Below are 18121 nucleotides of genomic sequence, written 5' to 3' on the forward strand. Positions count from 1 at the left end.
CAGACTCATTTTGTCTCATATGACACATAATTGGAAATGCCTAATGTTGATAAGAAAACATGCAATATTCGACTAGTCAGAGAATAATTAAAAAATGTAGTCCGAGTGGAAAAAGTCAGTTTATTGATACTTTTTTAAAACAAAGTCCTTTTTATCTAAGGATCATTCCAGCCAGTGCAGTTGGTTCTCATAGTTCTTTTATTTCTAAAGCTAAATCAAAAGTATATCTTTTAAAAGAGTAAAAAAAACCATCCCATTATTTAATGGAGTTAAAAAGGAAGAGGGTGTGCTGACACATTTCTGCGTTGTATTTTTATTCCCACCAGTCAATCTATTGATTTTATGTTGCGTGTCATAGTCTTAAGGAAGCTGTGGCGGCTTTCACTTTGCTGTAGGACAGCTCTTCCAAACAGTGGCCACTGTAAAGGGCTAGCTCTAAGTGCTCTGCCTTGTCTGAAAAATACTCACATGGCTGCACAACACAAGCCCAAAGTAAGGCGAGCAGGAACTGCATGACTACCTTTTGCGCTATTCATTCTCTAATAGATGTGTATGTGTATGTACATGTTGCCTCTGCAGGGAATAGTATGATGAAACTGTTGGAAAGATATTTACTGCTGAGCAGCAGGCTGGCTCTAAAGAAGGCAGACTGAGAATTAAAAAATGCTTTGTCAGTCAAATGTGTTTGTGAAATATCAAATCAAATAGGAGTGGTGAGCTGCTGCGTTTTGTTTTAAGCAGGAGCTTGTCACACGTTGTCAGTAATGGTGTTACAGTAAGACGATGTTTATCAGACATTTTGAGACATTAGTGTCTTGTCAAGGCACCACATGACTGACTAATTTAAGCTGCAGTGTCCTCTTTATTAATTCAAGTACACAGCTAATTAATTGAACACTAAAAGCACTTTGGCTCCTGCATCCTCATTTGAGTGTAAATTACAGTGTTTAAGGTAACACATTCCAAAGTAAAGTGTTACCTTAAACTGAAAGTGACGTTGTGGACGTTACTCTTATTTTTAGCGTATGAAAGGAGAAGAACGAGACGCTAAAGTGCAAACTGCATCCAGGACAGAAACAACAGCATTATAGTGTTGACACAACAGCAGCTCTTTGCAAGCATCTGCACTGACGGCATGGTGACACAAATCTAGCAAACAGTCCAGAGTGATGCTAAAGCTGAGTGCATGCCAACCCCAGCCCAGCAGCCAGTCTGGCCTTCAACAGGTAACAAAGGCAGTGAAGATCACTCAGTCTTGTAGTATTATTCCTATACCTACCTGTACATATATCTACAGTAGAATTACGAGTAGTCTTTTTGCTCTGGTTTTCAACTGCTTTGTGTTTTCAGCATTGTGGTCCAACTTAAACACGAAAATAATTATATTTATCTCCTCTTTAGCATAGGGATTTGTGTTAATAGGGAGGATTGTAGTCTAAGCCTTATATTCTTAACTAGTAATTATCTAGGCCCTTACCAACTGAACACATTGTGAAATATTTGCATGTGTATAAAGGCCTTAATACAAAAATAACATAATGAGTATTGTAACAAATGATTCATTAACATACTGCATTACCTTTTTAAAAAAAGTAACAAGTAATTTGTAATGCATTACTGTTTTTGAGTAAGGACACCAACCCTGTCCATCACCTAGCGTATCTTTTTAATAGATAGCTCTGCCTGCATAGAATCTAAAAGTGGCACAAATAGAAGCTCTTTCCCAGTGCGTGTTAAATTAATGATGTCTTCTACCAACACATGAGTCTTCTGAGAAGGAATTGCATGCATTTACACCTACACACTGGAACAACTGCTCAAGAGGCTAAAATACATTAAAATGTCACCTTAGGCTATTGTAGTCCTGCAGCTACACTGCCTCTAGATAAAAACCTCTCAGGCACCTGCAGCATCTGTGAAGTGAGGTTAGCAGCAGGACTGGCATATATCACTTACACCAGCACAGTGACACGTCATGCAGCCTCGGTGGATAGCATACAGAAAGCAATGAGTCACGAGTACATTACTAATCTTAGTGCATCTCATCAAATTGATCTGGTAGAACGCTGCTTCACACAGACTGGTATCAATCATCCTGTCTGCTATATTTGAAGGCTCTTTTTTGAGTACTGGAGGAGAACAGGGTAAGGTAGTGTTTATGGGCTTAGGTCAAAGATGTATTAACAGGGAGTTTTGTTTTTCTGACTACTTGACCAGACAGGATATGCTCTTTGAGTTATGAGTGACATAATTTAATATGTGATATAGCTTTTCTTTGGATCGTTTTTTTTCCTGAAAGCAGGCATTTGTTGGCTAAGTAGTTGGTTGAAAGTGAGAAAGGGAGAGCAACAAGTGGATTTGTAGATTAATAGCATCCACATTGACCGCATTACTTGCTTATCATGTCCCATTTTTAACTGTAGCCAGAGTGGTGTGCTCAAACCAGAATGTAAGTACTGCAATGAATGAGCTTAGTTCAAAACAGCAGAATATTGGCAACTGGCTCAATTATAGCTTTTAGAGCCCAATTTATTCTCTGCCCTGTGATGCAATAATCTGTGATTTAAAGCGGTGGTTTGTGTGGTAGCGCTGCAGTGTTTGGCTCTGTTGGCTGGTACAAGTATCTCTGTAAGCACAGGCAGATGGGCTGGATTATTCAAAGGTCAAGACCGTGGGATTAGATTCAGAGATTATCACAGCTCAGTCAGTCTCTGCGATAACGCAGAAGAATGACAGTCGACCCAACCAACCACTCGGCCTCTGCCTTCTTCACATCTGTCTGCATTCTGGCCTTTTATTCACCGTTCACTCAGTATTCAGTTTGAGAACATTTGTAGCAAGAATTAAAGTGTGACACCAATTCAGCATCAATCCTGCTTAGTTTTTGAATGCTCAACTGACTGCACAGAGTCCACTCCACCCTATGATTCAATAACTTGTAGAACCAGCAGTAACAGCTTGATGTAATCATTTTCTGTGTGATGTTATCGGTTTCTCACATTGTTGCGGGGGAGTTTTGGTCCATTCGTCTTTACAGTGTTGCTTCAGTTCATTGAGGTTTGTGAGCTTTTGTTTATGCGCAACTCTTTTAACGTGTAGGCTTTGACTGAGCCATTGCAACACTGATTTTTTTCTTTTTCTGTTATTCTGTCAGAGATTTGCTGCTGTGTTTGGGATCATAGTCCTGTTGCACGGCCCAATTTTGAGTCGGGTAACTTCAAATTTGACTCTAGAATACTTTGTCAAAGTACAAAGGAGTTCTGGCTTAACCTTACAGGTAAAAGAAGTCCAAATGATCACCCCTCCACCACCGGTTTGACACTTGTTATGTGATTTTTACCAAATGTGGCACAGTGCATGATAGCCAAACATCTCAGCTTTTGCTCTCATCTGTCCAAAGGACATTGCTCCAGACATCTTGCAACTTTGCAAGCCTACAATGTTCTTTTTAGCAAGAACCGACTTTCTTCTGGCGACCCTTCCAAACAAGATCATATGTTCGTACAAGTACGCAAACTTTTATGTGCAATGTTACCTCCGCCCGTAGCTTCAGAGATGTAGCGCTGGGTTTTTTGCAGTTTCTCTGCCTGTAATTTTGCACTGCTCAGTCTGGCCTTGGGGTGAATTTGCTGGGACGTCCACTCTTGGGAAGACTGTAGCGTTGTGTTAAAACAACTCTAAATGCGCCAGTCATTTAAACTGCCAAAATCAGCTTTTTTGAAGGTGGTCATGCTTATTGATCCTCAGATAATCAACTTCATCTGATTAGGAATTACTTACTCTCTTTATTCCTATGGAAGCAGTAAGGGTGCACTGAGTTTTTGACAAGACAGAGTGCTGTGAAAGCTTTCTTTTAAACACAACTGTACACAGATCTGAACATGGTATCATTGAAATAAACATACTAATAATACAGTTTTTCAGATATTACAGGTAACCGTGTTTGTCCTCAGTGGAGTAAACTATCCCCGTGTCGAGCTGCAGAAAGTGTTCTGTAAAAACATTTTAACTGCAGCTCTCTTTGAATCATTCATTTAGACAGCTGAGATTTAGCTTCTGATAACAATGAAAATATTTCTTAACTTCAGCTCATGCCCCCGGGGTTTTCGAGCTTGTCCCAGGTGACATCAAGCAAGAGGTGGGTTACTCCCTGGATAGATCACCAAGGAGACAGACAACCATTCATGCTCAAATCCACACCTACAACCAATTTGGAATCACCAGTTAACCTAACAGGCATGTCTTTGGACTCTAGAAGGAAGCAGACATGCCCGGTGAAAACCCACACGGGCACATAGAGAGAACACACCAACTTAACACAAAAAGGCCTCAGCTGACGAGCAAACCCAGAACCTTCCTGTGTGACGGGGCAGTGGTAAGCACTGCACTGCTGCTTTATCACTTCATCCCATCAGCTTTACAGCAGCAGCAAAGAGAATGTGAAAGAGTCATTCTCCCCTGTCATTTTGTCATCATAGATTCGATTTTAATGCACTTTTAGTTTGGTAATAAGTTTGTAACATTACCTTCACTTTGCTGAGTTCTCCACTGCTCAGTGCTGCTTCGTATATACAGAGAAAGGGGCTTCAAGCATGAAAAACAGTGAGCACAGGTGAAAAAACTAGCATGTTTGTGAATTACAAAAAAATAGCAATTTAAACAAATAACTAGTTTACGTACGGTTGTTTAACAGCCTTTGCAGAGCAGAGGCAGGATGTCGTGGTGGATGATAGGGGAAGCAGTATTACCAAAACATGTTGCAGTTTTTTAGTTTAAAAGAAGGGAAATGATTGAGGGGAAGGATCTGCTTGTCGTTCTAAACTGTTCTTTTTTTCTTTTTTTTTTCTTCAGACCAGGCTGTGCGGATGAGTGATTGATGCCAACTACGCTTCTTCAGGTAAACACACACAAGCCCACGTCATCAAAGTTTTTATTTGTTTTTTTTTCTTTGCAAACAAATAGCATGTTGGATTAGGATGGAAGATTATAAAATACATAATGGATTATAGAACAACCAAACCTTTATCTTTTGAAAAAAAAAATCAATCATTTTCAGTTTTGTTTTTTCCACTAATAGGATTTTGTCTCGTGTGTGTGTGTGTGTGTGTGTGTGTGTGTGTGTGTGTGTGTGTGTGTGTGTGTGTGTGTGTGTGTGTGTGTGTACTTACGTAGGGCAGAATGGGTGTGTGCGCCCTGCTCCTGCTACTTGGTGTAGCCCTGGGGGGCTCAGCCGAGGATCTTGCCCCTGTCACAGGTATGAGCCATTTCCACATTTAATTCAAATGCCTTTATGTTCTCATTTTTACAGGTTAAAATTACGTACTGTTTTCTTCAACAGGTCCTCCAGATATTACTACCATACCCACAAAGCCATCTACAGCACCCTCCCTCAAGGATGGAGTGCCAGTATCAAACCCTACACACCCACCCACAAAGCTTGCCCAAGCTGTCATTACATCAGCAGCAATCACAACAAAAACCACGATGACAACGACAACGACAACAACAAAAGCAGCAGAAGCAGCAGCTACCACAGACACAAGCCTAGATAGTAATCAGGACACAGAACTCAATAGTTCAACACCCACAGTACAGCTAGCTTCACCTCCTACCCCTCAGGCACCACCAAGCATCAACCTTCCACTTACTCCTAGCATATCGGAAGGAGATGATGAGACCTCAGCCACATCTCCAGAGACTGCAACGACTCCGACAACCACAACAACATCCACCCCTAATAGTGAGTGATGCACACATCATTGTTTTTTTCTCTTCTTGCATATAAACCTTTTAGATTATAGTGAAATAGTTTGAGGATGATGAAAGGAAGATTTCAGATTATTATTTTTTCAGGTAAATTTATGGTAGTTTTTGCCATCGTTCCCATCTCTACTCACACGCACAATGTAGTCAAGGTTAGTGCTGACATCTGAGTACAAGGAGGCCTCCCTAAAAGGTACTCAGATGGGGCAAGAAACACAACATTTCAGATTTCGATTTTACAAGCCTTAAACAAATAAGCTGGTCAGTCAAAATTCCAGACTAGTGGGATTTAAAATCAAGGTTTATATAAGAGCTTTTATAAATATGAATTTTAAGTTCAGAAAAATTTTTTGATGGTGCCCGGTGGTCCCAGATCACACGTGATTGATACATTGTCGTAGCCAACAGAGAAAAATGGTGAAAATGACAAAAAAAACCTCTCGTGTTATAATAAATAAATTATAGTTAGGTCCATCAGTGACACAGTTGGCATGTTTGTTTGTTTGTTTTGTTTTGGGGTTGTTGTTTTTTCATTGCCACAGGATTTTAAATCAAACAATCAAAATTGGATTGTAGTGGCTGTCTTCCACAGTGTGCCTTTCCTGCTCCCCCACCTCACCCCAACTGGTCACAGCAGTTGGCTGCCCCTCCCTGAGGCTGGTTCCTCCAGCTATAAGGGAGTTTTTCCTTCCCACTGTTGTCAAGATCTTGCTCATAGGGGTCTGTTAGGGTTTCTCGCTATTATTGTAGGAGCTATACCTTATAGTATAAAGCACCTTGGGGTGCTTGTTGGGCACTATATACGGTAAATACAATTCAAAACTGCTGTTTAGGAATTACAGATCTTTTTATACAAGAACTGAATGTGGTCCAGAGAGATGTCAGTGCAAGTGAAGGAGACCTCTGTTGATCATTTCTACAATCAAGAGAGGACTTGAATGGAAAAACAGAGGGTTTACAACAAGGTGCAAACACCTGATTACACTCAAGAACAACAAGGCTAGATTAGACATCTAAAAGAGCCTGCACAGTGCTGGAAAAATCTCTGGACACATGAAACCAAGTTTAATTTGTACCATTTGTACTCATTATCCATTTGCTTCAGAGTGCAAATGGATAATGAGCCAAAGCATTCTGTGAAAGTAACCCAAGGGTTTCTCAAGGCAAAGAAAAGGGATATTCTTCAATGGCCAAATCAGTTAGCTGATCTCAAGCCAGCAGAGCAAGCTTTTCAGTTACTGAAGACAAAACTGAATGCAGAAAGACCCACAAACAAGCAGCAACTGGAGGTGGCTGCTGTAAAGGCCCAGCAGAGTAGTTAAAGGGAGGGAACACTGAATGTTGTGACGTCCTGTGGGTTCCAGACAGACAGTTACTGACTTATTTCAGTAATTGTAATAAGTTATGGCAAAAGATTTTCAATTCATATTTATTTAATTTTATTTATTTATCACCAAATCCCAACAACAGTCACCTCAAGGCACCTTATATTGACCCTACAATAATACAGAAAACACATTAAGTATTAAAATCAGTCCTTGTGAAAATGATTGTAATTCCTAAACAATGAATCCAATATTTTTGTCAAACCTCTTAAATTACAAATGAAACTGCTCTTGAGTCATTTCTCATATTATCCAAACACTGTATATAAATAAAATAATCCAGTTAGATTGCATCAAGACTCCATCTACATCTGAATCTCTTATCTCTGAAAGTGTAGCTATAAAACATAGTATGTAACATATATATTATAAAAAATATTTTAAAACTTTCGCAGCCCTGAAAGAAGAAAAATTAGAACTCGTCTGACCAGTGATGAGAGCCTCCCAACCACAGCTGTCTGTGGAGTAAAGCTGTGTTTAAGAAGTTAATAATTTCACCTTCACTGCAGATGTTCAGTCTTAAGAGAAGTGTAGGAAATTATTAAATTCTAAAAGTTCATACCTTAGTAAATATGTCACTTCTGATTAGATTTTATTCTCTCGATCAGTTTGGCTTTATCTGTTACTAAGCAGAAACCATATCAGCTGATCATCATGTGACGACTGTGTAATCTGCGTTATACTTTAAAACCTTATTCAAACTGTTTGGGTAAGATCAGAGAGCTCTTCTGCTCCATGATGGTGTTATGGAGGTCCATGCGAGTGTGTCCCTTCTGAATAAATTGCCTCTTGGTGCTTTCATGCCTGTAGTTAGAGCCTTCTGCCTGGCATCAGATTGTCTACGACACATTTTTATTCTTATGTGTGAACAGATCCTGCCTGAAGCAGAGTAAAAGAAGACAAAAGAGGATAAGGGAATTTGGATATGACCAGACAGCGACACTAGATTAGAACAGCTCCATGAATAAATGAAGATCATGGATTACTTATAAACACAGTGTCAAGGTGTTTTTTTCCTTTAGCTGTGCTCTACTTGTGCAAAAAAGCAGAAGCTGAAAACAGCAAGCAAGTGCGCTTTCTGGTCAAGAGTCAATCTTTAATATTTTAGATGGTTGAACATTTTTCTGCTTTTAGACTCCATTGTCGCAGTGCTGGAAATATCCTGACGTGACATACCTGCATTTGACCACTCATCCACGCATTCACTGCCAAAAACTTTTACATAATAACAAAGTTTTCTTCTTCAGAATCTTAGAGATTTATTAGAACCTTTATTGTGTTAAATAAACAGCATGTTTGTTCAGCTTCAGACTGAAACCTGGGAGATTTCTGGTGTTAGCTTCGTGTCTGTGCGCTGAAAATCCTGCTAATACCCCTGCAAGTGAAACACGAGACCACCAACCTTTTCTTTCACATTAATTATTCATATTACGAAATTACAGAGAAGTATAACAGTCACTGTCGAACGTCACTGGTTGATTTGGAAGATCATTATAATGGTGTAATAATAGCAGGTTGGATTGTATTTATTTTTTCCAGAATATGAAGTGTAGTATTAGACTATGAATTAAGTCTATTGCACGTATTTGGTATTTACCTATGAAGAGTCTAAAATTATAGATATGTAACTTGCAACATTCAGTCATCCATAAAACATGTGATGACATTACACACGAGTCGAATGCTGAACGCTGGCAAAGATTGCATCAAAGAGAAGTAAAGTTCACCACAAGGAGAAACATGCAATAAAAAGAATCATCTACATAAAGCAAACATCAGAAGCCCGGAGAAAAGCGCTTACTTCACTACAAAAGAAGCTTTTTGTATGTTATAACTTCGGTCTTCGGCACGGCAACAAAATTGACCAACAATAGCATAACCAAAAGTAGCCCACAGACCCCGATGGCGCCACACAGTTACAAGATGTTTAATCTAAAACCAGGCTTGGATCCATTAAACTGTCAGTAGCAACATGATCGTTGTGTCCTGTTGGCTTCTTGTTCATTGAGTTTATTTTTCCATCTAGCTATCACTTACAGTTAGAATTAGAAGGTGCTCTGTGTATTTAAAAAAGTCTTTTATTACCTCCTAATTTTGCAAAACTGCACTGCTAGAAGGGTGCTAGAAGGGTAATGGGAGTGCTTTCCAATTTACTTGAAAATCTCTACTTTAGCATAAAATTGTTAGATTCATAAATGAATAACAAAATGTCTGCTTCTTTTAATTTCACTCCTACCAGTCTCTGAAATAAAAATGGAATAATGAAAGCATCCGCTGACCATTTTTTAATTTAATTGATTTTTTTGGTACAACAACACATACCTGATGTGTTTGTAGATGTTCCAATAGGGGTTCCAATACACATCAAGCTATCTACCTTAAGTCCTGGTCAATGTAAATGTGGCTACACAGCACTATAGGGCATGTCTGACATAATCATCATGGGTTCACAGGTGTTATGTAATTGCTCTATTGTCTATCTCTGGCCGTCTGTGAGCTTTGTGTGGAAAGTTGCAAGCAGTTGTAAATGGCATTAGATCCGTCAAGGCTGTGTCAGTTCCACATGATACTCACAGCCTGTTGTGCTCTTGTTCTGTTCAATGTAGACATTGTCCGAAGGGGAACACTGAAAAGTCCTGGGAATTGTGCGAGGAATAAGCAACACAACTGGGCGTCGTTCCAAAATACTTCTCCCAGAAAGTGTGTACAGAGCTAGAAGTCAAATGATGCATTCTTTGCAGCATAGTTTGTCTGCAATGTTGAGAACTTTCTTGAATTTAGCCCGCAGAAGAACTGACGTTGTCTTTCCATTGTGATCACCACAGTGCAGGTTTCTAGAAAATCCTCTCCTTTTGTTTGGCCCTAACGTGTCTTACTGCCGAGTCATCGACACACAAACGGCAGCCATTATTTGCACACCAAACGACCCTTGTTGTTAGGGCAAATCTCATGTCTTTTGTTCCAACTGTGGCAGTGAAAGGTCACCAGAAGACCACAGGGTCTTCAAATAGTAACTTTTGCACATGGTGGTGACGTATACAAAATGTCAAGTAACAGCCCAGTAACATCACGAAGAACAGGTAACTTGGCAATGTGACTGCAATCCTTTCCTGCTAGTCACGAACATCACAGCAGGATAGAGGCTTGTAGAGACTTGATATGTAAAAAGTGCTTAAAATTTGCTCTTAATAATTCAGATTGAATTCACAGCAAACCTCTTTAAAGTTTCAGTGTTTTATACCATCATCCTGTGTGTGCTGTCATCTTGGGTGTAACCAGTTTTTGACCTTCACAGTTAAACTGTGATTTCTGCTTATTCTTAAGGGACAGCCTGTTGCTCTCTCCATTTGTGGCTTTTTCCTTCTTAAAGCCATGCAATGAAATATTAACATGGACGGCCATTCTGGAAGGGAAAAGTGCAGGATGATGTTGAAAGAGTCCGAGCTCACTGTTGGCAGACAACAGAGGAGGACCCGCTTTAGCTGTCAGTTAGAGGGCCTCACATTTGACTCCAGAATACTTATACAGGAGTTCATGGTTCACTTAGTGACTGCAAGGTGCTCATAGTCCTGTGGCTGCAAAACAAGTCCAAATCCTCACCCCTCCACTGCTGTGCTTGACAGTTATGCTGTTAGGTGTTAATGCTGATTAACCTGTTTGTCCAAACATTGCACTATGACCAAATATCTCGGCTTTAGTGTCATCTCTCCAAAGGAAATTGTTCCAGGAGTCTTGTGGTTTGTTCAGATTCAACTTTACAAAGCTAAGCTGTGCTGCCGTGTTCTTTTTAAAGAGAAGAGGCTTTCTCCTGGCAGCCTTTCCAAACAAACTGTACTGGTTCACTCTTTTTCTGTTTGCGTTGTCATGAACTTTAACATTTAACATGCTAATTGAGGCTCGAGTAGAGTCTGAGATGTAGCTCTTGGGTTTTTTTGCAAGGTCTCTGCTTATTAGACATCTATTTCTGAGAAGATTGTGGCTTCAGACCAACAAACTGTCAGATGTTCTGCTTATATATAGTTGGTCACACTTGCTGATGATCAGTTAATAAAGCGCTTTTAATTAGCAGCTCCTGGCTGCTCACTGCTGGACAGCATAGAGTCCTGTGAAAATGTCCTTGCTTGTTTTTGTAGATATAAAGATTGTCACCCTCTATAAACAAGGGGGCATTAGCTATTCTGCTCTCTTATGAGTTAGCCTAATTTCCCCCTGAACCACTGAGAACTTCACTGTAGTATTACATGTAACAACGTGCTATTGTGTTTATTCTTTACATACAACAAATTTTGGATTTGCTCGTGATTGTGCTTTCCTTTTTTTTTTTTTTTTTTTAACTCTGGCAGTAAAGGCAGTTGTTTGATTTGCCAGCTGTTAAGTTGTGAATCAGCTTTGAGTTTTTGAATGTCGAAAGAACTTTAGTGCCTCAACCTATTCTTTGACATCAGTTATATTTGGTGTGTTGGTAACATTACTCTTCTACACATTTTGTGCACCAAGAACACAACATGTCTGCTGTTAAATGTGGACGTTAAGCTAATCAGCATTCACATTTAGCAAGTTCAGCACATGCTTTTATGGCCCACCAGAACACGAGAATAATTTAGTAATGGTTTTGGAATTTGGCATCTAACCAAAGCACTGAATCAGATCAGGTGTTGACTCCCTCCCCCTAAAATTCTGTGCATTTATCGGTTATTCTGCCCTTTCCCTTTGTGCCTCGTGTAGGTGACGAAGATGCTGGGGACATGCCGATCATAGCCGTGATGGTGGCCCTGTCCTCCCTGCTGGTCATCATTTTCATCATCATAATCCTCTACATGCTCAGGTTGGTAAACTACGGTTGATGTTTGTCAGACACGGAGACCTGTGGTGAGGGCCTGAGGTGCTGCTGTTACCATGGCAATGACTGACTGCCATTCTGCTGTGAGACAAAAGTAGTGTGTTTTTGTGAGAGAGCGAGATCAAGTAAGAGTGTGTATCTGTGTTAAAATGCACTTTGATCTTTGTTGATCGACAGGTTTAAGAAGTACAAACAAGCAGGGAGCCATTCGAACTCCTTCAGACTGACCAATGGCAGGTCAGACGACACAGGTAAAAGCAATCGCGCATCCCTTGTCAGCTCTGGGTGACTGTGTGTTTGTGTGTGCTTTGTATTTGTTGACAGATACGGCAACAATCTCGGTGAAATACTGAGCTTATTTGATTTGGGTCATTTGGGCAAACATGCACAGCCAGGTTGACCAGACTTGTTAGTCAGTGTTTTTTCCCCGATAAGCTTAGATTGATCTTACTTCCCCAACTGATAACATTTCCCTGGCTCACTGCTGGAGGAAGCTTTTGTTCACTGTGATTACCTAATCAGCAGAGCTGCAGTTAGTCCTATATGTTGCAGCGCTGACTCACATCGCCCTCTGCTGTGCGTTTCAAGAAAAGACAGTGAATGATGAAGTCAGTGTTGCATGATGTAAGTCATCTCTAGTCTCATGCTCTTACCCATGTGTTTATCTCTACCTGTCTCACCCCTCCCGTTCCTTCCCCTTCTCCTCGCTCCTGCCTCCTCCCTTCCTGCTCATTGCTACAGAACTCCAGAGTGTGCCGCTATTGGCCCGCTCACCCAGTACAAACAGGAAGTACCCGCCGCTTCCCGTGGACAAGCTGGAGGAAGAAATGAACCGACGCATGGCTGATGACAACAAGCTCTTCAGAGAGGAGTTTAATGTATGGCACACTCAAGCAAGCACTCTATGATAGCATGCAACTCTGTTGGTTTAATTAGTAAATCAGAATGAAAAACTTTAAATGAAAAAGTATAGATATTTGTATTAAAGGACAAGTAACAGTTCAAAAGTCATATTTAGACTTGGCTAATTCTGGAGGCACAGTCTCCAGTAAATTTAGAGCCACATGAGACTCAGTTGTTACATAATTACATTTAATGTAGGAAAAGTAATGGATTAAAGGGTAAGTGTTAGTCACTCCACGTGGTAGCAGTACAAATGTAAGGCTGATGATTCCATTTCATGAAGAAGAAATGTTGAAGAGAAAAGGTTAAGGAGCCACTGGCTTAAATAGTTAACCCTGTTTGCACAAAATGAGAGTTTATTTCTAAAGCACATTTTAAACAAGCTCAGCTGACCAACATGCTGTACAGTTTATATTAGGTATAGACTATACATAACAGTCACTAAATCAAAAATAAGCATACACTATAACCAAATAAAAGAAGCAAATAAGACTGTTTGCATTATAAAAGCCAGGATACTTTGTTCAACTAGACCTGAAATTAAGTGACAACAAATAGGTTTTTAAAAGTGTTTTAAAATAAAGTAGGCAGCTAAACTGTGGTGAATAAATAAGGATGAATCCTGATCAATGCACAGACCATACTGTGCAGTCACACTAAATGAGTTTGTGATGTGCATTAGGTTCAGTTGGCAAAAAGAGCAGGAAATTATCTTTATGGTCACACTGATGCAAATCTCTGCTGTCTATAAATATGTCTGTGTTCTTCTCCTGTTTTAGGCACTGCCAGTCTGCCCCATTCAGGCAACGTGTGACGCTGCCTCTAAGGAAGAGAATAAAGAAAAGAACAGATATGTGAATATCCTGCCATGTAAGTGAAACCTCGTCTCTCAGACTGATACTGACTGACACAAAAAACAGATCTCGTAGTTTCAAAAAGAAAAAAGTCACAATTAAACTGAGGTGGAATTAACATGCGTCATTCTTTCTCTCCCAGATGATCACTCCAGGGTGCATCTCTCATCTCTGGAGGGAGTCCCAGACTCTGACTTTATTAATGCCTCATTTATAAATGTTTGTATATACATTGAGCTTCTTTTCCACAGTTCTGCTTTTTACCGATCACATTTTATTCAGTGTCATGCTAATGTGTCCTCGCGGCCTTTTACTTCTGCAGGGTTACCAAGAGAAGAACAAGTTTATTGCAGCTCAAGGTGAGGCTGGCAGTTGCAGTCAGGCAGAAACAAACTGTGCCGTCGTTCGCTAATAATAAACCTGATTGTGCTTCTTGATTGCTTCATCTGTCTCAATCTCTCAGGGCCAAAGGAGGAAACTGTAAATGACTTCTGGCGTATGATCTGGGAGCAGAACACAGTCACAATAGTCATGGTGACCAATCTGAAGGAGAGAAAAGAGGTGAGAGAGCTGGACACATGATGATGATGATGATGCTTCTTTTGAGCTAATTTGATTTATGTGATGTTATAACAGCTTTTTAACATATGAACGATTGCATTTGTATCCACATTCATAATATAGTTAAGATGGTAAATTGAGTGCTCCTTTAAAGCCCCCCTTGTATGAGTCCTTATGCAAAGACCTTCACAGCATGACTTAACCTGTCTTTGTTTTCTCTACTGTACTTGTTCTGTTAATCCTACAGCAATACTGTAATACCTGAGTGTTTCATTACATGCACTTCTTTACGCATGTGCTTTGTCTCGAATCACTCTGTATTTTTTAGTGTAAGTGTGCTCAGTACTGGCCGGACCAGGGCTGCTGGACATATGGGAACATTCGGGTGTCTGTAGAAGACACAATGGTTCTAGTGGATTACACCATCCGCAAGTTCTGCATCCAACAGGTACCATGCTTGTCCTTTAACTGTTGAGCTTTACTCATTGTTTTGAAGTTTATTATCAGAATAAGTTTCCATGCCTGGTTTATCAGTGTAAAGTCTGTTCTGTACATACTGTGAAATTTGTTGTGTGTTTTTTTTTTTTTTTATATATTCTGGTTTACTTTATGGTGTGTGTTGTTTGTGTCTCAGGTAGGAGATGTTTCTGGGAAGAAGCCTCAGCGCCTCATCACCCAGTTCCATTTCACCAGCTGGCCAGACTTCGGGGTGCCCTTCACCCCTATTGGAATGCTCAAGTTCCTAAAGAAGGTCAAGGCCTGCAACCCCCAGTATGCTGGGCCCATTGTTGTTCACTGCAGGTAAGTAGGTGTGCTTCACGCCGCCCACTGTGTTTTTGTTATGTATTTCTCTGCACACTACTTGCAATTCACAAGATCATGTTTCCTTCTGTCAGTGCGGGTGTGGGGAGGACTGGTACCTTTATTGTGATCGATGCCATGTTGGACATGATGATCGCGGAAAAGAAGGTGGACGTGTTTGGCTTTGTCACCAGGATAAGAGCCCAACGCTGTCAAATGGTTCAGACAGATGTAAGTGGAGTATCAACACAAAGCACCAACGGTAGATTCATGATTATAATGCAGAAGCAAAAACCTAGACACTAACTACTGAATTATCAAAACTCTGTATCGGAGTCATTTATTCACGATTTCCTTTTATTCCGTCTTGCTCTGCACAATCATCACTCTCTCCCACAGATGCAGTACGTTTTTATCTTCCAAGCGCTGTTAGAGCACTATCTGTACGGAGACACAGAGTTAGAGGTGACCTCACTGGAATCCCACTTGGCCAAACTCTATGCGCCCTCACCTGGAGCTGGCTGCAGTGGTCTGGAGGCTGAATTTAAGGTCTGCTTATGTGTTCTTCCGTAGACAAATTATTCTCTGTTACTCCCCTCCTTTTTGCATTATTTTGTATCAATTGAGGTTCCTACTAGTAATATTGTGAAGTTCGAAGTAATTTAAACTTTTGCTTGTTATCTTGTAATTTCTAGAAACTGACATCCATCAAGATTCAAAATGACAAGATGAGAACGGGCAACCTTCCTGTCAACATGAAGAAGAACAGAGTTCTGCAGATCATTCCATGTGAGTCGAGCTATTTTAGTTGTGCGGTGTGGGTTTTTATTTGGCGCCTATATGAATTAGTAATGCATAAAAACAGCGTATTTATTAATGCATATGCTCCTGTGCAAACGCTTAAAGCTTTTTCCATTAATCAAGAGAAATGCTTCTCCTTTATTCTAACAGACGAGTTCAACAGAGTGATCATTCCAGTCAAACGAGGAGAGGAGAACACCGACTATGTCAATGCTTCCTTCATTGATGTGAGTGTAACAGTGTCCGGATTAGAGTGGAGCATTTCATTTCATTAATGCGTGCAATCGATCGTTTTTTTTTACATCTACCTTTTTCCCTCCGCTCTTGTTCTCTCTCTTTTTTTGCATCATTAAACTTTTTCTCCGTGGACATCACTCCTGTCTCTTTCCTCCTTGTGGTAACAGGGCTATCGTCAGAAGGATGCTTATATGGCGAGCCAGGGGCCCCTGCAACACACTATAGAGGACTTCTGGAGGATGATCTGGGAGTGGAGAAGCTGCTCCATAGTCATGCTCACTGAGCTGGAGGAGAGAGGCCAGGTCTCTGTGTGTGTCTGTGTGTGTGCAGTTATTGATCTGGTATTAGATACCGAATCAGTAACTGGTAAAGATAGAATATTGATATCGGGACTGATTCCAACTGGATGCTACCAGTCTTGTATAATGTATTACTTGTGGCGTCACATTTCTCTTGTGAGACACTAGCAAATATTATGTCACACACATACTGCTGTTGACTGTCTCTCTCACAGTATAAAGCCTTATGCACAAACAACACAAAACTACACAGCAAGCTAAAAAAGCAGCAACTGAGAGTGCGAGAGTTTGAGTGCACGCTCTCACTGGTGTCTCCGTTTTCAAAGATCATTTCTTCTACTGTGAATCAACTGGATTTTGACAGTTCAGTGGCGAATAGGAAGTGAGGAAATGACCCTCTTATCACTGGTCACTTTTAATTACATTACATATGACAGGCTGGCAACTTCAGTCAACTGTTTTATCTCCATTAAACGCTCGATTTGTTGGGAAATAAAATCTTACATGTACTGTTCAATTCAGTGATACCTATAACTGTACTACTTTGATATTAGAAACATCTTAATTCTGGGGTGAATTGTGAAGTGAAACGGTGTGTTTCTGCATGTGTGCATCTGGCTTGCATTGTACAAATTGCAGTACATGTGCAGAACTGTTATTTTGCCAGTGGACATGTTTTTATCATGAATCTCTATTAACTGCACTATAAATTATTCCCAGCAAGTAAAAGCAACTTTTTTTTTTTTTTTTTTTTTTTTTTTTTGAAAGCTCAACAGTAACGGTAAATCCCTTTTTAAAGGCCAGAATTAGAAATAAAGATTCCAGCGTTACCAGTTCAGTTTCATTTTTTTTCCTTAGTTTTTGTAATTAATGTGTAATAAAGGTTCTCTCTGTGTTCCAAGTAGATGGATGCAGTACTAAAGTACTACATATACAATATAAAAATTAGCATATATTTCAGATGTGTCTGACATTTTAAATCTGCTTGGTATTTTATGACTTCTAACATGTCATCAACCTTTATTTGACTTTTTTCCATGTCCTGTGTCCTATAGGAGAAATGCGCTCAGTATTGGCCCAGTGATTCAGCAGTGACCCATGGAGACATCACAATTGAGCTTAAAAGAGAGGAAGAGAACGAGAGTTACACAGTGCGTGACCTCTTGGTCACCAACACCAGGGTAATAAAGGGCTCAATGAAATGATGAAATACTATAAAACAACCGAGCAGTTCTAACATGGAACAAACACATTATCTGTTTATTATCTGTTTTATCATCCATCTTTCCAGGAGAACAAGACTCGAGTAGTGCGTCAATTCCATTTCCATGGCTGGCCAGAGGTGGGCATCCCCACTGATGGTAAAGGCATGATCAACTTAATTGCTGCAGTGCAGAGACAACAGCAGCAATCTGGCAACCACCCAATCACTGTGCACTGCAGGTAAGAAAATACAGACACACACAAACCCCTAACCTTTGAATTTGTATGTGCCAGTCTAACAAAATTTACGGAGATAAATGCGTAACATTAATATAATTACATTTTTTTCTGTTGTACACTTCTAAACTGCCCTGCAATTGTAGGTGCTGGGAAACTGTTCCTCTAAACAAACCACAGGAAAAAACAGCTCAGACTAATTGTTCTCTTCTTCCTTATGATATTTTAACTGCTCCC

The 18121-nt window shown here is 40.1% G+C and overlaps 1 protein-coding gene across 2 annotated transcripts in view; it reads left to right on the top strand.

Annotated features, from left to right (window-relative positions):
- The window catches only part of ptpra (protein tyrosine phosphatase receptor type A), a 28252-nt gene that overhangs the window by 8484 nt on the left and 1647 nt on the right, over positions 1-18121 (top strand). The window contains exons 2-20 of one of the 2 annotated variants that reach the window (XM_080892544.1): positions 4852-4897; positions 5173-5254; positions 5339-5740; positions 11874-11973; positions 12166-12239; positions 12730-12866; positions 13671-13761; positions 13888-13964; positions 14068-14104; positions 14209-14306; positions 14635-14754; positions 14941-15107; positions 15203-15338; positions 15507-15656; positions 15803-15896; positions 16059-16135; positions 16313-16447; positions 17500-17625; positions 17736-17887. In XM_080892544.1, coding sequence (XP_080748670.1) covers positions 4877-4897; positions 5173-5254; positions 5339-5740; positions 11874-11973; positions 12166-12239; positions 12730-12866; positions 13671-13761; positions 13888-13964; positions 14068-14104; positions 14209-14306; positions 14635-14754; positions 14941-15107; positions 15203-15338; positions 15507-15656; positions 15803-15896; positions 16059-16135; positions 16313-16447; positions 17500-17625; positions 17736-17887 — 2276 coding nt within the window. In that variant the 5' untranslated portion in view covers positions 4852-4876. The remainder of the gene's footprint in view (positions 1-4851; positions 4898-5172; positions 5255-5338; positions 5741-11873; positions 11974-12165; positions 12240-12729; positions 12867-13670; positions 13762-13887; positions 13965-14067; positions 14105-14208; positions 14307-14634; positions 14755-14940; positions 15108-15202; positions 15339-15506; positions 15657-15802; positions 15897-16058; positions 16136-16312; positions 16448-17499; positions 17626-17735; positions 17888-18121) is intronic. The other variant, XM_080892545.1, reaches the window with a different exon arrangement.

This window comes from Rhamphochromis sp. 'chilingali' (genome assembly GCF_963969265.1).
Source record: "Rhamphochromis sp. 'chilingali' genome assembly, chromosome: 9".
In the NCBI taxonomy this organism is placed as follows: Eukaryota; Metazoa; Chordata; class Actinopteri; order Cichliformes; family Cichlidae; genus Rhamphochromis; species Rhamphochromis sp. 'chilingali'.